The 19,057-nt window shown below is 54.7% G+C and overlaps 1 protein-coding gene across 1 annotated transcript; it reads left to right on the top strand.

The window, feature by feature from the left end:
- The first annotated feature begins 6,940 nt into the window (after window positions 1-6,940).
- Window positions 6,941-18,941, top strand: P2RX1 (purinergic receptor P2X 1). Its single transcript, XM_086624572.1, has 13 exons — window positions 6,941-7,077; window positions 9,941-10,088; window positions 10,608-10,679; window positions 11,099-11,168; window positions 11,574-11,670; window positions 12,388-12,468; window positions 14,046-14,187; window positions 15,195-15,325; window positions 15,983-16,073; window positions 16,656-16,721; window positions 17,369-17,461; window positions 17,985-18,032; window positions 18,913-18,941. The coding sequence occupies exons 1-12, from the start codon at window positions 6,941-6,943 to the stop codon at window positions 18,027-18,029; spliced, it is 1,173 nt and encodes a 390-aa protein (XP_086480698.1). The 3' UTR covers window positions 18,030-18,032; window positions 18,913-18,941.
- The last annotated feature ends 116 nt before the right edge of the window (window positions 18,942-19,057 follow it).

The following is a 19,057-nucleotide window of genomic DNA, read 5'->3' as shown; positions in this document are numbered from 1 at the left end:
GCTGGGTATGGCCAAGGCAGGAGGTGAAGGTCCTGTGTCCCTGGAGTGAGCACCCGGGGAGAGGTCAGCTTTGGGCAGCAGCTGTGACAAGTCTTTTGTGCTGTTTTGGGGTGTTGCGTCATCATGGCCAGTTGCTGGATGAGCTCTTGTCCCTGCAGCATGTGAGCCTGTTAGGAGGCGTGTTGGAAAAGGAGAAAGAGAGATGGTCTTCAAAGCAAAGAAGTTTCACATCGATGGTTTGTTTCTGCCACATGGCTGCTGTACAGCTCAGGGTCTGGATGAGTTTTTTTGGGTTGTGTGTTTGAGACTTTGGTACTGTGAAGGTTTCGTACGTGTGTTTCTGATGCTCTGCTCAGCCAAGGCTGGATGGTACCACCGGGCACCGGAGAAGCCGGGAGGAGGAGGAGCAGGCTTTGCTGGAAGGGCTGGGGGACTTGATTCCTGCAACAGCATCAGTTGGGGATCGAAGCGGAGTCTGTGCTCATGGTGTGGGTGGCAGAAGTAGCCAGAGGAGTAATAGGACAGTTTGGCAGCAATGTTTGGTCCACTCTTTTGTCCATCAAGTGCAGCTTCCCCTTCAGGGCCCTGCTCCACAAACACTCACCACGCAATCGCTGTGCAGGGGCTCAGGCTAACACTGTTCTAGTTAGTGGGAGACGCCCATGAACTTCAATGAGCTCGAGACCATGAAACACAGGAGTTCCCAGTACCAGCTGCTGAGACTTACTGTGACTTTTGGTCCACACCTGACATGGCCATCACCATGTATAAACAACACCAAACATTCAGTTGTCCCTGTTCTGTCCCACTTGGACTCTTTTTTTCCTTACCTTTGCAGTTCCACTTTGTGGCAGGGCATGCCCCCAGCAAGGAGACCAGGAGAAGGGCTTCATTCCTGTGAACGGCACAGTTTGGGTTTGGGTTTGCAGGACTGCAGTGGGGAGGGGGACACACAGGGTACGTGGTGTTCCCCGGTCCTCTTGGTGCCATCCAGCTTTTGGTGTGAGTAGGGCATTAAATGAGCCTCAATCTGTGAGTACCTGGAGCGATGGGAACATGGGCACCGCCGGCTGGTGTCCGAGCTGGGTCAAGCTGGGCACTGGGGACCAAGAGGAGGGCGGCTGCTGAGCTGCCAGCAAGTGCCCGCAGTGGCTTTGAATATCAGGAATATCCTGATATTTTTTTTAATATGAGATGCCTGGACAGCCAAATCTATGAAATCTCTGAGTTTGTGCTTCATAAAAGGTAAATCGTTATATGCTGGGATAGGGGATGGGAGGGTGTTATGTGAGGGGTAGAACTGAAAGAAACAAGGTTTCCTATTTTATTATATGAGAGATATTTTTCCACCAAATTACTACTTCCTGAATCGCGTCCTTTGTCCGACTGTAAATAGCCAGGTGTGTCGGGAAGATGTGGGAAGGCTCCTCGTGGTCACAGCCGTACGATCCACTCTGTTCACACGATATCGGACCGATTTGTTTTATACTTACGAAATTACAGAAATAAAAGCAATTTTACTGGATGACTCTGGGGTTTTTGTTGTTTTTTGTTGTTGATGTTTTATTAATTATTTTTCTTTTTGCTTTTCTTACCCTGTTTGTCGCTGGTTTGGGGGACATTTGGGAGCCCACGGAGCTGTACGGCAGTGCCTGAGGGCATTCTTCAGCCGTAAAAGGAGTTGTGCTCACCAGAACAGGATTTCTTGTGGGTTTTCAGAGCAGCCAAACTAGAAATGGAGCTGAGCTTGTCTCTGGCATGGGACGACAAAGGCGAAATGAAAGGAGTGGCATGATATGACTGTTGGGAATTTTTTTAAGTACCAGCTAATTCGCTCTTGGGGCACAAGAATACAAATAACAGTGCTAATTTTGACTGTATCCAGAATAGTCCTCATCTTATCTCCCCTTGCCGAGAGAGGAGGTTTAAATAAGCCCTGCAATGATCTCCGCAAGAAGTAATTATTAAATAAATAATAATTAAATAACTTGGCCTCCACTGAGGGATGGCACAGGGCCTTGGGGCCATGCATTTCCATCTCTGTGTCGCCCAGAGCTCTGCCCACAGTCATGTTTTGAGCGGAAAATCCTGATGGAGCTGGGGGTTGTGTTTTGGAGCAAATCTGGGTTCATGGCAACATCTGCCCATGGTGCGTTTTTTCTGGGCTGTGGCCCCGTGTGCCCCTTCCTGATGCTACGAGCAGGAGAAAGGTGCTGCACGGGGTAACCCAAAACCTTTGGGACCCAAAGGGAGTTACAAAGAGGGACGTGGGGCACCCAGGCAAACGCTGATTTTTGGAAAGGGCCATTACTTGGGCCTCTGCTTTCCAAATGCAGACCTGGTCTCCAGTGTGGGCACATGAGGGCCACCGCTGCCATGGCTGGAGGTGACCCTCAGGCTGGTCCCCCCATACCAGCCGCCCCTGAGGACGCAGTGCTGTCTCAGCACATAGCGGTGAAGGCAAAAACTCCCCAAATTCTCCACCTGATGTTTTGCATCAGTCCCTGGACCACTGGCGACCATCACTGCTGGGGCTATGTGGGTCTTTCAGAGGCATGATTCAGAAAACAGATGTTACCCAAAAAAAGCCAGCCCCAAGGGTGTCTATACCCCATGACAACTGTTGAGCTGGCCCATGGGATGTCCATGCCACACTCCCAGGAGCTGCGATGGGAACAGGATGGCTGAGGCTCTTCAGTACCCCCAGCACCTCGGGTTCATGTGTTTGCTTTGGCGTTGGCTGAACCACTGCTGAGGAATTGCCAAGGAGTCGTGCTGCCGCTGCAACTGGGGATGGAAACGCCACTTCTGTGGAGTGAGTACCACCAAAAACATCTGCCTGCGACGGGGCATCGCAGCGTGGGACGGGCACAGAGCGGAGCCAGCCCTGCTGGGAAGGAGCGAAGAGAGGTCAAGGACAAGTTAAAAATGGAAAGAAAACTGAACATGCTGTTTCATAGGACCTTGCTTGCTCTCATCTGCCAATTTTTTTTCCATTCCCCCCCATTCCTATGGCCAGCGGGGTTGTGTCAGCATCTCCTCCCACCGATGGGGGCAAAGGAGGTCCCTGGTGGCCAAAATCGCTGGGGAGAGCCACCAACTTTCAGAGGCTCTTCCTGGTGACCTTGGCCACTGCAGGTCCCCTTTTCACTCGCTGTCATATTTTAAATCTCCTCGCCGCCGCGTTATTCCTCCCCATCCCCAGATTTGCCGCGTGCTGCACATTTTTGTGCTGAAATTCAGAGCTCCGTGCTGGAAGCTGCCAAGTGTGAGTCTGGACTGTGTAACGGGCTTCATCTATTATTTTTATTTTCCCCCCAAGAAGGTTTTGGAAAAGCAACGTCTGAGAGCATGCAAAGACCTGGTAGCTTTTATATCTACCATGGTTTTGCCTTTCTGGGTGCAGGTGGGCTCGACTTTCAGCCCCCCCCTCTTTGTGCCGCAGCAGCTCCTCCATCCTCTGGGTCCGTGCCCCAGCTTGCAGCAAGGATAGACGCATGTGTCCAAATGGCTCCCTTAAAAATACCATTTTTTGCATTTTTCTCTCAATAGCCCCAAGCAGAGGCTGAGTTTATTTAACGGTGGGGTGAAGGAGTTGCTTTGACAGCCATGGATGAAATCCTGTGCTAAGCCCGCAACAGCGCTGCCAGAGATACCCTTGGTGGGTCACCAGACCTCGATGCCCTCAGCATCGGACCCAGCTGGAGCTGAAGGAGATGCTGGGTGAGGCCAAGCCTGATGCTGGGAACCAGGGAATGCCAATTGACCCAGGAGAGCGTTTGGCTACTCTGGTCTTGGAGCTTTGCAACTCCATATGTTAACCCTGGGGCTTTGCAACACCGGACGTTAACCCAGGGACGTTAGTGCCTCATTGCTACTGCTGCTTCCATTTTCCCCTCCCATGGGCAGCAGAGCTAGATGGACTCATCTTCCTTATCTCTACTTGGTTTTGCCCTCAGTGTCCCCGCATTGTCCCATTCTCACCCCGTTTGATGCCACCTTTGGATGCTGCTGGGGTTGAGCCCAGCTCAGTGCGGTCTGTGCCCGGGGCAAACCTGGCATGAGTGACCAGGACCTGCTGCAGCCGCCGCTGCCGCTCCTCCGGCAGCCTCTGCAGTCTGTGCACCTCGTCAGTCCGGGCAGAGCCGCCCCGGGGCCTGGGGACCTCCCGCCTGCTTCTGCCGAGAGATGCAGAAGTCGTTTGGAGGAAATGACTGTGAGCGTATCAACAGCATCACGAGCTCTGCGTCTGCAGGAACCCGAGACAAAAGCATCCCAGTGCCGGCAGCTGCTGTGCAGGCGCCTGTGCAGGTTGCGGCACCCCTCTGGGCTGCACCTTACCCGCGACACTTAAAAACCCCTTTGTTTCCACTAATCGTTTTTTTAATTTGTGTTTTTCGTTTAGGCACTACAGTAACATGTTTATTATCACAGCAGCTTATTGCAAACAGAAAGCAAGCCCTGACCTCGCATCAGCACAGCCCAGCACCTGAGCTGCAGCAGGAAACATCACAGCCCTGTGAACTCGGCATCACCTGGCAGGCGACCGCCCTGTTCTGGCAGGTAATTTAACACATCAACAGCCCAAGCAGGTCCCTTCCCCACACTAAGCACCTGGCAGAGGTGGGGAAGTGTGTCAGCAGCTCCCACGGGTTTATCACTGGGAGAATCATCACGGCAAACAGGGTGGTGCGGGATGCAGCTGCGGCAGGCGGGCACGTCACGCTGGCCAGCTGGCACACCCCAAACCTATTAAATTCCCTGCTATAAAGTAATTTAAGGAGCGGCAAACCCAGGGATGGCATGGGTGTGGTGTGAGCGACAGCTGCGCGTGAGCCCCTGAGGGTTTTGGCCATGATTTTTCAGGTGGTTGGATGTCGTGGCCAAGAGGGTGCCCGTGCTGGTAGCAACCCAGGAGAAGACTCGGGCCCCACCAGTGCTCCTGGGCTGGGGTGCCCAGCTCCCGGCATCGCCACGGCTGCACCCGCGGGCTCCGGCCCCGCTTGCCGCCTGCAATGGGGCTCCAAGAGATACTAAAATGGGAGACGCACATTATCACCCGATGGAAAGTATTTTAGCTAAATCCATGCTATAACCATTTTATTGACTCCAAGTACCAGAGAGAAGGTTAGAAGTGACTCTTTTACAAGTCATTTTGCTGTTAAATTTAGCTGTCCTATTTTCATTATCCCCATGGCTTTGGCAAGGGTGAGCAGCCTTCCCTAAAAGGCCTCGTTTCATACAGTAAGTTCTTTCCTTCTCTCCTGACAGATATCTAAGCTTATAAGGTTTGTCTGCTCCACTCAATAGCAGTATCAGCCTTCAATCTTAGATGATTAGCATTGGCATTTCGTATTTGCTTTTGGCTCCCCCTCTGACAACTTTCCGCGCTGCTGAGGACTGGGGCGCTGAGATGGCATCATGTCACTTGTAACATGGGATCATCTGATTTTGATTCCCAAGGTTCACAGTGCACTCAAAAAATTTGCATCAATGGTTCATCCACTTTTTGCCCCCGTTTTCCCTATTGCCCAGCAAAGAGAATCAATTCGTTCCACCCATTTCGCGGTTGTCAGATCTGTAAAATGTAGAGTCAAAAGGTCAACGTGATGCCAAGCAATGGGCAATTGGATATGAGAGGTGACGATGTTAAAAGAAACATTCCGGGAAGGAAAAATTTATCTCAGCAGGTTAAACTTTGCCATATTTCCAAAAACATTTCCCCCCACAAAGAGGGAGCTTGTCCCGGACTCAGTGGCCAGAGAGACCCTGCGTGTCCTCCGAAGCCATGGGAGACGGCGATGGAGCCTGTCCTCACGGGCAGGACTGAAGCTGCTGGGCTCCGGGCTTTTGGGGGCAAACATCCTCTGTTTCCCCAGAAACAACCTTCCTCAGCCCCAGTGCTGCCCAGCAAAGAGCTCACCCCGTGGGGCTGTGCCCTCGAGGCTGCCCGGTGGGGTGCAGCGTGAGTACAGGGTGCCCTGTCCACAGCCTCCACACTTTCCCCAGCAACAAGCCAACCCCGTCCCCACCAAACCTGCCCGCTGCTGCCACGTTGGCCCCGAATTTCAGCCTGGCATGTGCAAATCCAGCCCCTTTCTCAGGGATAGTCACTCGAAGCGGTGCCCGCACCCCCCTGCCGTGGAGACCCAGCTCGTCCGGCCCCGCTCACGGCCAGGCCTTTCAGGAAATATCGGAAATGCTGAAAATGCTCTGAAATGCCCCAGCCCGGCCCCATGTGAGCCCTGGGAACTGGCCAAGTCCCAGCTGGGCGGCCTCACCCTGGGAGGGGGCCAAGGCAGGCGCCCGGCTGCCCCGTGGGTCGGCTTCGAATCGCCAGGCTGGGGTTTCTTTGCCCCCCCCCCCCACCTTTTTCTGAGGCAGCCTTTGGGGGACAGAGCAGGACATGGGTTGGGGACACCAACAGGAGACCTACGTTCCTGCTGGGGCAGGAATGATACCCCAACCCCAGTTCCTAAAATCTTCTCCTGGGACCCCACCTCCTTCTCCATCCTGACATCACCCTCAGGGATGCTTCACGGTCCCTGCTTGCCCCGAATGCTGCCTGCAGCCCCTCCATGCCCAGGGAAAGCCCCTGCCTGGGTGGCTCCATCCTGGTGGCACGTGGGCTTGGCAGCAGGGTGACCCTGCACCCTCCTACACCCCCGCCCCACCCCCGGACCATGTAGGGCACCAGCTGCTCCCAGCCCAGAGCTTATAGGAAGAGGAAACCCCGTCTCCGCGCAGAAGAGGAAACCCAACAGCCCAGATGTGCGCAGAGCAGCGGCGATAGCGTTTTCATTATTATTTTCTTTCTTTTTTTTTTTCCCCTCCTCTCTGCAAACAGAGGAGCCGCAGGAGCGGCAGCAGGCAGGGCCCGACTCACGGTGCGACCAGCAGCAGGGCCAGCGGAAGGCTGTGGCACAGCCCTGGCGCAGCCATGGGGCAGAAATGCATGGAGAAGGTGTCCTCCTTCCTCTTTGAGTATGACACCCCCAGGATGGTGCTGGTGAGGAACAAGAAGGTGGGACTGACCTTCCGGCTGATCCAGCTCATTGTCCTGGCGTACATCATCGGGTAAGGCTCCCCGGTGCCCACTTCCCCCTGAATTAATGCTTTGCCACCAGGTCGCAAAGCAACGGAGATGAAGGGGCTCATATATACCCTATATCCTCATGGGCGGGGGGGTTTATCGCTGATGGTATCGCATGCCCCCGCCATGGCCACTCCCGTGCTGCCTGGCGTCCCACCATGGGTCTTCCAGACAGTCTCCCAGTCCTTGTGACCTCCCCGGCAGCGACTGCATGTGCGGGCTAGGGATTCACCGCTGCCCAGCCCCGCTCCGGAGCCCTGGCTCCTCGCTGAGCCGCATCCAAATCCCGCCCGAGCTGCTGGACGGTGGCCTGAGAATCTGTTGTTCTTTTTATTTTCATTTATATTAAATAAGAGGCAGCTGGGGCCAGCGTGGTGATTTGTGACACCCAAGCGGCTCAAGACAGGACCATAAATCTCCCCGCCCGCCGCCTTGCCAGGGAGGCAGGGCCAGCCCGGGACGGAGCCGCGCTCCAAATCCCTGGGGTGCTTTGCCTGGGGGAGGCAGCTCCGAGAGTGGCTGCTTAAAAAAGGCAGCGGGCAGAGCAGGCGGGCTCAGAGCCATGCGAGGATGCGTGTCCTCGGGTGCCCTGGGACCACGGCTGCTGCCACAGCGATTCGGTCCCTGTCACCTCAGCGTGGGACAATGGGCCGTGCGATGGGACACGATGGTTGATAGTGCAAAAATCTTAACCATGGCTGCCCATCGCCCAGCGGCCATTGGCATCCCCTCGCTGCCTGCAGCCCTGCTGCCGCTTCCCTGCCTGCACCGTCGCGACGCTGGAGATTTTCCCTTCTTTGAAAGCAAGTTCAGCAGGCTGATATTTATTCATTTATTTAAAACTACCTCAGCATTGGTCCTCCTTGACAGCAGGCACAGGACGCTTGCGGGGCTGCGGGGCTGTGCTGGAGGGATGCGTGGCACTGTCACCAGTGCAGAGGAGGGAAGTGGGGTTGATGACACTAAGAAAACGGGCATTACAATAGAATCACAGAATGGTTTGGATTGGAAGGGACCTTCAAGATCATCTCATTCCAACCCCCCTGCCACGGGCAGGGACAGCCTCTACTACACCAGGTTGCCCAAAGCCTCATCCAGCCTGGCCCTGAACACTGCCAGGGATGGGGCAGCCACAGCTCCTCTGGGCAACCTGTGCCAGTGCCTCACCACCCTCTGAGTGAAAAATTTCTTCCTCAGATCTCATTGAAATCTCCCCTCTTTCAGTTTAAAGCCATCACTCCTTGTCCTATCACTGCATGCTCTTGCCCAAAGTCCCTCTCCAGCTTTTAGTAGCCCCTGTAGGTACTGGAAGGCTGCTGGAAGACTGCTGGCCCTGGGCAGCAGCTCTGTCTGCTCTTCTTTCTGCCGATGCGCCGAGATAAGGTGGTTTATCGCTGCTGCCCAGGCGATGCCAGGCGCTCTCCGTCTGCACATCACTTTCTGGCTTTTGTTGCCTGAAAACCGTGCACGCGAGGAAGCTGCGGGCTGAGCCGCAGGACGGGGCTGACGAGAGAAGGTGGCTCTGCCACATCGGGGAGTGACACCAGGGGACTTTTACCACCTGGGCAGGGCTCAATGCGGCGTTTCGGGTAAATGACACCTTGTTTGCCATGACCACAGCTCAGCGGCAGGGCGGGGGCCGCATCCTGCCCTGCCATGTCAGACTGCGTCAGGGTGGGGTGCCCAGCCCAGCGTGCCTGCACTCACCTCCACCAGGGAGGGATGAGGTGGCAGCAGCAGAGGCTGTTTTAAGGGAACTCTCCACCGCGGTGCTGCCCAGCTCGCAGCCTCCTGCAGCCCAGTGTAACCCAGTATGGTCCGAGGAGGAGGACGAGGTTGGAGCTGGGGGTCCCAGCTGGAATTTCTATCCCTGAGTTCCCCTCGGCCCCTATCGTGGGATGCCAATGGAGCTGCAAGCCAAAAAGCACCATCCCCAAGAGGTCCCCATAAGGTCCAGCACCCACAGGGCAGACTCCCGAGCAGCACCCAAAGTTCACCCATTCTCCCCCATGCCCGTTGGCTGGGTGCCCGAGGGTGGGCTGACATGCTGGGCTGGCATCACGGGCCATCCCATGGGCAGCGGGACCAGTGCCTGCGGCGGTAGGGACAAAAACCAGATCGCTCCTTTTTTAGCGCCGGGAACACTCCGAAGCAGAGCGCTACCCGAAACGGTTCCTCACCCGTGTTTATAGTCTCCCTGAGTCGGAGTTAATCCAGAGGCAGCTTGTTTATGCCATAGGTTAAATAGTGTCAGGAGTCAGCCCTAACGGCTGCGCGATGGCTTGGGAAATGCAGGGAAAGCACCACGATGGCCACAGCAGTGTCCTCAACCCTGCTCTTGCTGCAGCCCCCTTGCACCCAGGGCCACGGCTCCACAGTTCCCTTTGCTGGATGGGGAATGGTGTCCCGGGACATTGAGCTGCATCCAGACTTACCCCCGTCTTGGCCCTGGAGGCGCTGATTTTTGGAGAGTGCCAATGCAATGGATGGGTCCAGGTGGGTCACCAAGCCCAGCAAACTGCAAACCTGCCATGGGCTTTAATCCCAAGTGGCCGATGGTCACCCTGTCCATCTGCCTTCACACACCTTCAACCACAAAATGCGCCCCAGTCCCCAAAATAAATAATCCCCCCATGGAAGTCAGATCCCACAGCTACTGCATGCCTCTGGCAAAGGGTGGGAGAGCTCAGCAACACGTCCCGCATCTAGCTGGAGGAAATTTGGCAAATAAACCAGCAGGTGAGACTTGGTAGAAGAAGCCCCCATGCACAGTGATGTGCTGGGGCTTGAGGCTCCTATGGATGATTGCCGGTGGCCATGCTCACCCCACCACCCTTCCCTATCCAGGTGGGTCTTCCTCTACGAGAAGGGCTACCAGTCTCAGGACAGCATCGTCAGCTCGGTCTCAGTGAAGCTGAAAGGCCTGACGCTGACCAACGAGAGCGTCATGGGCCCTCACATCTGGGATGTGGTGGATTATGTTTTCCCACCCCAGGTAAGGAGGCAGGCTGGGTGGGTCAAGGGGGTTGCTTTTATCCCGACGGCCACTTCTCCCCACGTGCCAGGGTGCAGACGGGCTTCTTGGTGTGGGCTTTCCATGGGTCTAACCATGACGTGGTGTCCATGTGGTGGAAAGCAGGTTGCTCCTGCCACAAACCTCTGCCCGCGTATCACCCCTGGGGAGCACTCGGTGCTTGGGACCCACCATGGTTGACAGGGCAGGTTTGAGGCTGCCTCCAAAAGGATCAAAGCTCATCGGGTGCCTTCAGATGAGCATCTCGGGCAACAAGGGGGTCCTCCACTGTGCCTGGGGCTGGTGGCACTTCAGCTCCCCAGGGCCACCACAACCTTCCCAAGCCACAGCTGGAGGAGGGTGGAGGAGGACCCAAAACTAGGGAGAAGGGCACCATCTGCCTGGACGTGGCCGGTGGTTTGGGTCCCCGACCCCTTGCCCTGGGAGATGCTCCTCGTAGAGACTCCATCAGAAAATGCCGTGTTGACTGTGTCTCCGCAGGGGGACAGCTCATTCGTGGTGATGACCAACTTCATCGTCACTCCGGGACAGAAACAAGGAACCTGCCCGGAGGTAAATGCGCTGGCTTCCTTCAGCGGCCTCAGCTTCTGTAATTTAGGGGGGATGTGGAGGTGGCACCAGGGAAGGAGTTTTCCTGACGTCGAGAGGTTCAGTGAAAGCCTGAGCCTGGCCCTGTGTTATTGTTCCTGTCTTGTGAGCATCCTTTAAAGTCTTCTTCCCTTTGAGATGATCAAGCAGAGCAAACTCAAGGCTTGACTAAAAGCATCTGCCCAGAGTTTAAAAGAGAAATTCTCCCTTTTTCCTGCTTAATCTGGACGCCCTCGGTCGGGAAGCGGTGTAGGGATGAGGCTCTGGCTGCAGCCGAGCGGTGTTTTCCCTGGGGAAGATGCTGCTGGGGAGGCAGGAGGGATGGAGGGTGCGAAGCCACAGGATGTGATGCTGAGGGGCGGCTGCCCGCTCTCTCCAAACAGCTGCCGGATGCCGGGCTCTGCACGTGGGACCGTGACTGCAGCAAAGGGAAATACAGCCGGCAGGGACAAGGTACGGTGCGCGATCCCGAGGCTCCGGCACCGGCGTTTCTGGGGAGACACGCTGAGCGTGGCGTGCTCCGGCAAAGCCGCAGGGCTGGGGTGTCTGATGGGGTGACCTGCTTTGGACCATCGCTGGTGGGCTTTGGGAAAAGCCCATCCTGGGTTTCTGAGGAGCATTTTAGCAAGAAAAATGCCCCGTTGGTCCCCTGGCCAACAGTGCAAGAGAAACCACTGCCCTGAGCCAAGAGGCCACAACTAAATACCCTTTTTTTAAAGGTCCACCAAAGCCCTGAGTGTTTTGTGCCTTGGATGTCTGTGGTGGGGCTGAAGCTCCAACCAGATCCCATCCATCCCATCGCGAGGCGGGGATTTCCTGGTACTCAGGGGTGTCAGCAGCTGGATCTCTTCCCCACAGGGCTCATGACGGGCAAGTGTGTCCATTTCAACAGCTCTGTGAAGACCTGCGAGATCTTTGGCTGGTGCCCCGTTGAAGTTGATTACCATGTTCCCAGGTTAGCGATGATATCATTGCCCCCTTTTCCACCCTGGTCCCACCCCAGCTGCACCAGCAGCACTCGGTGTAGGGCAGAGCAAGCTGGGGCTCTGCTGGCTTGCTGCCAGGACAGCCCAGGCCAATGCAGGCTCCATGGCTGTACTTGCTGCCTGGTGTCCCCATGAGGTTTGTGCTTCTCCTGGCATGGTTTGCTCCCCACGTTGCTGGTGGCTCACCCCCTCTCTGCTGGGTGCTCTGTGCATGGACCAGCAGCTCCCATCTATCCTGTTTGCCTTCACAGTGAAGTTAAGCTCTGCCCATGAGATGTGCTCCACCTTCAGCCTCCATGGGCCACTGTGAAACACCTCCTGGTAGATGCTAAGTCCTGTTGCTCTTGCCTCTCCTCCTCACAAGGACAGCCATGGGTCTGCCAAGGAGCCCAGGGAAGTACTCAGGGTCCTTGAGCTCTCTTCCAGACACTTCACTCCGCTTTTGGGGTTTCTTAACTGAAATCCCAGCACCTAATGCCATCTCTGTCCCCTGAAAAGCACTTCTCTCCTTCCTTGGGGCTTTTCTGAATCTTGTTGGGATCTTTCACTCAGAAGGGGCAGGGATGAGATCACCAGTTTTTCTCGGTCCTGCTTGTCCAAGTTTGGATGAATCTCCACCAAATGGGGCTTTCTCTAGAGGATGGAGAGCCAAGTGATGGACACATGCCAACACTTGTGTTTTTCAGCCCTGCCCTGTTGTCAGAAGCAGAGAGGTTCACCTTGTTCATCAAGAACAGCATCACCTTCCCCAGGTTCAAGGTGTCCAGGTAAGAGGAGGGTCGGAGGGACAGCTTCTGCTCCGTTCACCCAGCGGCATCCCTACGGGGAAGCCACAGATGTAGCTGGGTGCTCGATATAGAGCATGCTGTCCCTCACCTGCAAAGCCAGGTCTACTCGAACTGCTGCACGGGTTACCAGATTAGCTGATAGGAACTGAGACGTTTCCCTCCCTAATCTGTCCCACCTCAGCTGGTAGCTGTGGTTACAGGACAGAAGGTTTCTGCAATCAGTGTCCACTGAGTTACCCTCGTGTCATACAGTTTCTCTCATTTTTCATTTTTCTTCTCCCTTTTCCTCCCCGAAGACAACAGTAAAATACTAAATGCCTCAGGGAGGTGTGAGCAGCCAGGATGAGTTTACTGCCTGAAAATGAGCAGAAGCTCCTCTCACCATCCCAGTTCTCACCTGTTTCTGCCGCGGGTTGTAGGGTCAGCCCCTTCCAGGCAGCGCTGGCAACGATGCCGCCGGCTGCCAGCGCACACGTAAGGGGATTTGGGATAACACTGATGATAGATCTGACTTGGACCGAATTAACGGAAGCTATTCGTGCTGAAGATGGCGGATTCCTCGCACTAAGCCGATGGTGTCCCTGCCCCGCAGCCAAGGTTAAACGCCCTGGCAGCCGGCGGGCGCGACAAAGTCTGGAGCCGACCTCGCGCTGCACCCCACGACGTACCTGGGAGAGGGCATCCCCCCACCCCGGCAAGGAGGAGAGCAGCTAGCTGAGTGCGGGCAGGCGGGAGGAGGATGTGAGGACGGACAGCAGACCCGGGGAGGGGAGGGCAGCCGGGCTGGCTGCCATCGTAGGGGTCATGGGGAAACTTCCTGCCTTTGATTGCTGCTGCTAATTAACTGCTGAGCATAAACGACGGGACGGGGTTGAGCAAGGCACAAGGCTTACAAAACCATCTGGGTCAGGGACGCTTCACAAAAAGACCGTTTTTAGGCAAGAGAGCAGAGCGGGGTGGAAGGCAAGATTTTCCCTTTTCACCTGTTCTGGGGAAAACGGCAAAATCCAGCTCCATGTAAAATCTCTGAGGTACGCTATCCATGAGCTGTCCCAGATGGAAACTGTTGGTGCACAGAGCATTGCCCAGCAGAACTCACAGACGAGCTGCCACGTGAACGGGGGTTGCAGCTGGAAGGGATGGTGGAGGCCACGGGAGGGATTGCAAATGAGGAAGGAGAGAGGGGGTTGCTAGAAGAGGCGAGGACAGGCAGACGTGCTGAAGAAATGGGTCTGGGCAGCGGGCAAAGCAGTAAATCCAAAGCAGAGGTGGAGACCATTTGCAGGAGAGAAAACAGGAAAGAGAGTTCCTCAGCAAGAGGAGGTTCATGGGACACCAGTCGCCGATGGTGTGGGAGAAGCCAGGCAGGGCTGGAGGAGAGGGCCCATGCTGCATGTGCAGAGTCTGCTGAGCACGTGGAGGAGGAGGATGAAGCTCTGAGCTTTGAGGTTACCTGGCTTTGAGCAACTGGTCAGACCAGGGACATCCAGAGGTCTTTTCCCACCCAAATTATTGGGTCATTTAAACTCTTTCTCGCTTTTTTTTTCACTTCCCAGGCGCAACTTGGTTGAGAGCGTTACCAAGCAGTACCTGAAGAAATGCACCTATCACAAAGTCACCGATTCCTTATGCCCCGTGTTTGACCTGGGATACATAGTGAAGGAATCGGGTCAGAATTTTACCTTCCTGGCTGTTAAGGTACTTCAGTTTCAAATGACGTTTCTTGCTGACATGGGGAGGGGGACACAGAGAGAGCAATGGTCCCCGAGCTGTTGAGACATGCGGGATCTGTTTTCTTAAGGACTCACGAGTGTCAGAATTAGTTCTTAAAGACTATTAATCTCCTTGGGCATGACCTGATATTTAAGCCTTTCTCGGAAACTCCCCTGTAAGACTGACAAGCTTTGACCCGCTGGTCATAAATGCAGAGTTTGGTTTGTTTTAGTTTGTGCAACAAATGAGTACAGCTGCGTGGCCAAATCCCATCCGGTGGAGCTCGAAAGCCTTGGCTGGATGGTCAAATACTGGTCATTGCACCATGCAAACGACGTCTCTGCAAATGCAAATGTGCTATTTCTGCGCTGCGGAGCCTTGAGCTGACTTGGCCAGGCATTAAAATCAGAGGCTTCCATATCTTAAAGGTGGAAAGAGACGAGGCGCTGGGGCACAGCTGGCTACAGCCCGGAGCGAGCGCAAGAGGGACGGCTTCATTTCCTAGCAGGTGGCCACTTCTCTTAGAGGAGGTTTTCTTCTGATTTTCATGGCTCATTTCACTCTCCTCTATGACCATGACTTTCCCTGTGATGTTACTGGTTCAATGGCCGGGTTAAGCCACAGGAAAGGCGAATCTCATGGGCAAAGTCAGGCAAGGGAAGGTCGTCCCACAAGGGCTGTGGGGGATCTGCAGGGAGCAGGGTTTCTCAGGACCGTGCCTTGGGCAGGAACAAGAGGGTGTGAATGTAGTTGTGTATCCAGCATTGAGGGCAAAAGCGGGTGCCTCCATGTAGGGTGATGTACTGGGCACGAAGAAGAGGCTGCCCAGGAGGGCTGAGATAGCAGCGGGGTCTGTGTACCCTGGAGAGCCAGGGCACCTCGTAGCATTGAGAAAGGCCACACAGGAGGAGAGAAGGAGTTTCTCCACACAGGCGAGGTCCAAGGAGGTTGAGCAGAGCAGGGCAACCTCGTGCCTCCTCTCTCGGCTGCAGGGTGGAGTGGTGGGCATCACCATAGACTGGAACTGTGACCTCGACTGGCCCATCCGGTACTGCAAACCCATTTACCAGTTCCACGGCCTTTACAATGACGACAGTAACGTTTCACCAGGCTTCAACTTCAGGTGAGGAGAACCCTGTTAACTCCCCAGGCAGAAGTCAGAGGTGACCTCTTTCAGGACCCCACAGCACTCAAGGGATGGTGGAAGATCAGGGACCGTTTCCCAAAATCCTCACTACCTTTGCAGTGCCAGGGCTGTGCTTTCTTTAGAATGGCATGAGAAAAGTGACAACACATCCCTTGGCCTCAAAATTACCCTGTTGCCTTTCCCTGTATATCTCCTCGCTCTTCCAGACTCTCCTGCTCAGCTGAGCTCTTGGAAAGCACCTTGAAAGACTGGAGATGGTGCGAGGTCATCTCATGTGTTCCCACACTTCAAAGCTTTCAGACACAGCACATCTGGGCGTTAGCTGCTGCTCTGTGTGAAGCTGTCGCTAGTGCTGCACTAATATCCACTGTCACGTAGCACTTGGGGTCACCAAGTACCAGCATGAGCAGGAGCTTTAGCTCCAACTTGCAGGGAGGGAAACTGAGGCACGGAGGGGAGAGGTGCCAACAACCCTGCTCCTTCAGGGGGATTAAGAAGAAGGTCAGGACCAGGTCCATGATGGTGCATCCCCAGACCCCTGTCCTGCTCCTGCCAAGATCCCGACGCCGTTGGGTTGCAGGGGGCTGTTAGACACCCTGGGAGGCCATTAACGCTCCCCATCCAATTGGACAGATACGCCAAATACTACAAGGAAGACGGGATGGAAAAGAGGACGCTCTACAAGGTGTTTGGGATCCGGTTTGACATTTTGGTGAACGGCAAGGTAAGGGTGGCCAGGCGCTGGGTTGGCCCCCGGCTCCGCAGGGCGGCAGTGCCATGTCCTCCGGCAGGTGCCAGCTCTGTAACACAGCACTGGGGGCTCAGGGGGCCAGGAAAGCCAACACGAGTGGTTTCCTTGAGTCAGTGGTTTTGTCCCAAAAAACATCACAATGGGTTGGGGGGGAACTGTTGAAAGTCAAAACTTTTCACTAATATTTCCAAAAGATGAACATTTGCATTTTTCTATTTTGTCTTTTTCTTCCCACTGGGGAAGCTTTCCCCATTGTGTTCCCACTGGGAATATTTAAAGGGCATACTTTTTTGGTTTTGTTGGGTTTTTTTAATTAAAATACACGAAGCAAAGTAATTTCAATTTGTGTCAGCCTACGACCAACCTACCATATTTTTCTGTGTGCCCAATGAGCTTAAAACCAGCTCTTACCCGGTTCCTGTTCCTCGCTGCGCTGTGGCTGTGGTTTGGGTCGCTGCAAGGCTCTTTAGCTGAGCCCCACCTAGAGCTATGGCATCGTTGTTTTTCTCCTAGGGTGGTTGTAACGTATCACCTCTTTCCTCTGATTTTATTCAGGCAGGCAAGTTTGACATCATCCCAACCATGACCACAATCGGCTCCGGAATTGGTATTTTTGGAGTGGTAAGTTCAACTGTTTCCCGCCTCTATATGGAGACTCTCAAATTATTCTCCTCGCCTGCGACATCCATGGGGAAGTGTCCCTGAGCTGCAGTCAGATATTGGTTCCTTCTCTGGCAACAGCAGATGGGCAAAAAAAGGAGAATGGAGGTGCTCTCCTGCCTCACTCGCTCAGGAAAATTGATTTCTGCTGCCCACTGGCTGATGTAGATTGTGCTGGCGGGAGCTGCTGCCCTGCGAGTGCGGGGGAGGCAGGCGTTCATGCTGGGCCATGTCTTGGTATCTTGGTAGTTTTAAGTTAGAGCTGGTGTCAAGGGCTTTTTGGAGGTGATGGGCAGAATTTCATGCACAACCAGCATCTTATTTGGTTATGGTCATTAAAGACTTTGGCATGACCCAAAGGGTGTTGTGCTCTGCGTATACCTAAAGTGGAAATACTTAATTTCTGTTGACTTAAGTTGCCCAGTACTGAACCCAGCACGCTTCACTGCTGTCCTAAACGGGCATTCAGGGGCTGTACGCTCTTTAGCAGCTGCCACGTTGGGGGTTGAAGCAGAAGGGATCCTAATTAATAGGGCAAACTGGAACAAGCTGGAAGTACAAGGTGGCACAGGTGGGCAGCCCCAGCCCTATCTGCGCTTTCATTTCAGGCCTCTGTCCTCTGCGACCTGCTCCTGCTGCATTTTCTCCAAGGACGGGACTATTACAAGCAGAAGAAATTCAAATACGCGGAACAGGAGCCTGTAAGTACCAGTGAGTCCCTCCCCTGCGAGGCTCTTGCAGGTGTGTGAGCATGGATGCGTGCATGAGCAATGATGCTGTAACGTTTATATTGAGGAGCAACCAGGTGCCTTCCTGAGCTAATGGGAATCCTGAGCCCTTGGGACTGTCAGAGACTGGGATCCAGGAATCTCCTCACCAAAATTAGAGATCTTCTGTGTGACTCACTGTTAATAGCTTTATTCCCTCCCTTTATCCCCAGATATTCCAATATTTGGTAACACTTGCATTGCTTTAAGGGAAGCAGGAGCAGACCAGTGCTTTAGCAAACTGGAAAATGTCCCCTTTTCCGCTTTCTGACAACATCTCCATGACTGTGGGATGTTTCTTGGCCTTTCGTAGGAAATGAAAAGCTTCCCTCAAATTCATCTGAAAATATGCTTATACATCGGGGGTTAGAAATTGCTGTTCAACTACATTTTTCCCTGGCATTAGAAAGGGGCAGGTCTGTGAAAGAATCATCGTGTTGTCTCATTTAACCCCCAGTCGAAGTCACATAAGAAGGGAAAGGAGCTGGACAACATGCAGTGAGAGGTGAGTGGTGAGTGGTGTTGCTCCAGCCCTGCTAGCACATGGCGGACAGGGGAGGGAGCTCTGGGTCTCGGGGCTATGCCAAGGGCCCCAGGAAGGCAGCAGGGCTCCAGGGAGGCATAGAATCATAGAATGGTTTGGGTTGGAAGGGACCTTAAAAATCATCTACTTCCAACCCCCCTGCCATGGGCAGGGACACCCTCCACTACACCAGGTTGCCCAAAGCCTCATCCAACCTGGCCTTGAACACTGCCAGGGATGGGGCAGCCACAGCTCCTCTGGGCAACCTGTGCCAGTGCCTCACCACCCTCACAGTAAAGAATTCCTTCCTTCTATCTAATCTAAATCTCCCCTCTTTCAGTTTAAAGCCGTTGCCCCTTGTCCTGTCACTACACACCCTTGTCCAAAGCCCCTCTCCAGCTTTCCTGTAGCCCCTTTAGGTACTGGGAGGAGCTGGAAGGTCTCCCCGGAGCCTTCTCTTCTCCAGGCTGAACAGCTCCAACTCTCTCAGCCTGTCTCCATAGCAGAGGTGCTCCAGCCCTCGGATCATCTCCGTGCCCTCCTCTGGCCCCGCTCCAGCAGCTCCGTGTCCTTCTTGTGCTGGTGGCCCCAGAGCTGAACACAGCACTGCAGGGGGAGGGGTCTCAGGAGAGCAGAGTAGAGGAGCAGGATCCCCTCCCTCGACCTGCTGCCATGGAGAGGATCTGAGTGGTGGGCTGTATGTCTAACCTGGGGTCAGCGTTTCCCAGGGCGGGCAGGCTCATGGGGCAGCGCTGGGGCAGGGCGTGGGATTGACATCGCATCTTTGACAGTGGCATTGCTTGAAGAGGGGCAGTGGGGGGCAAGACACCAGAAATCACTGTGCACCTCTCTCTTTTGGCAGAATCCACACTGACCAATGAACCTGGACCCTCTTTCTCCTCCTCCTCCTCTCCTAAAACACGGCCATCATCCCCTGTCACCAGCCTGCACTAGCCCCAAGGCCAACAGAAGCAGCGTCTGACACTGGCTCATAGGAACGTGGTGGC

The sequence above is a fragment of the Tauraco erythrolophus genome, chromosome 21 (assembly GCF_009769465.1).
Source record: "Tauraco erythrolophus isolate bTauEry1 chromosome 21, bTauEry1.pri, whole genome shotgun sequence".
In the NCBI taxonomy this organism is placed as follows: Eukaryota; Metazoa; Chordata; class Aves; order Musophagiformes; family Musophagidae; genus Tauraco; species Tauraco erythrolophus.
The sequence above is the reverse complement of the archived record's forward strand: the minus strand, read 5'-3'. Positions and strand labels throughout refer to the sequence as shown.

What these genes read in the sequence shown, in the direction of transcription:
- P2RX1 (XM_086624572.1), top strand. Translation starts at nt 6,941, where the DNA reads ATGGGGCAGAAATGCATGGAGAAGGTGTCCTCCTTCCTCTTTGAGTAT. An exon ending in ATTATGTTTTCCCACCCCAG is followed by an intron (nt 10,089 to 10,607) that starts GTAAGGAGGCAG and finishes GTGTCTCCGCAG; the next exon opens with GGGGACAGCTCATTCGTGGT. An exon ending in GAATTGGTATTTTTGGAGTG is followed by an intron (nt 16,722 to 17,368) that starts GTAAGTTCAACT and finishes CTTTCATTTCAG; the next exon opens with GCCTCTGTCCTCTGCGACCT.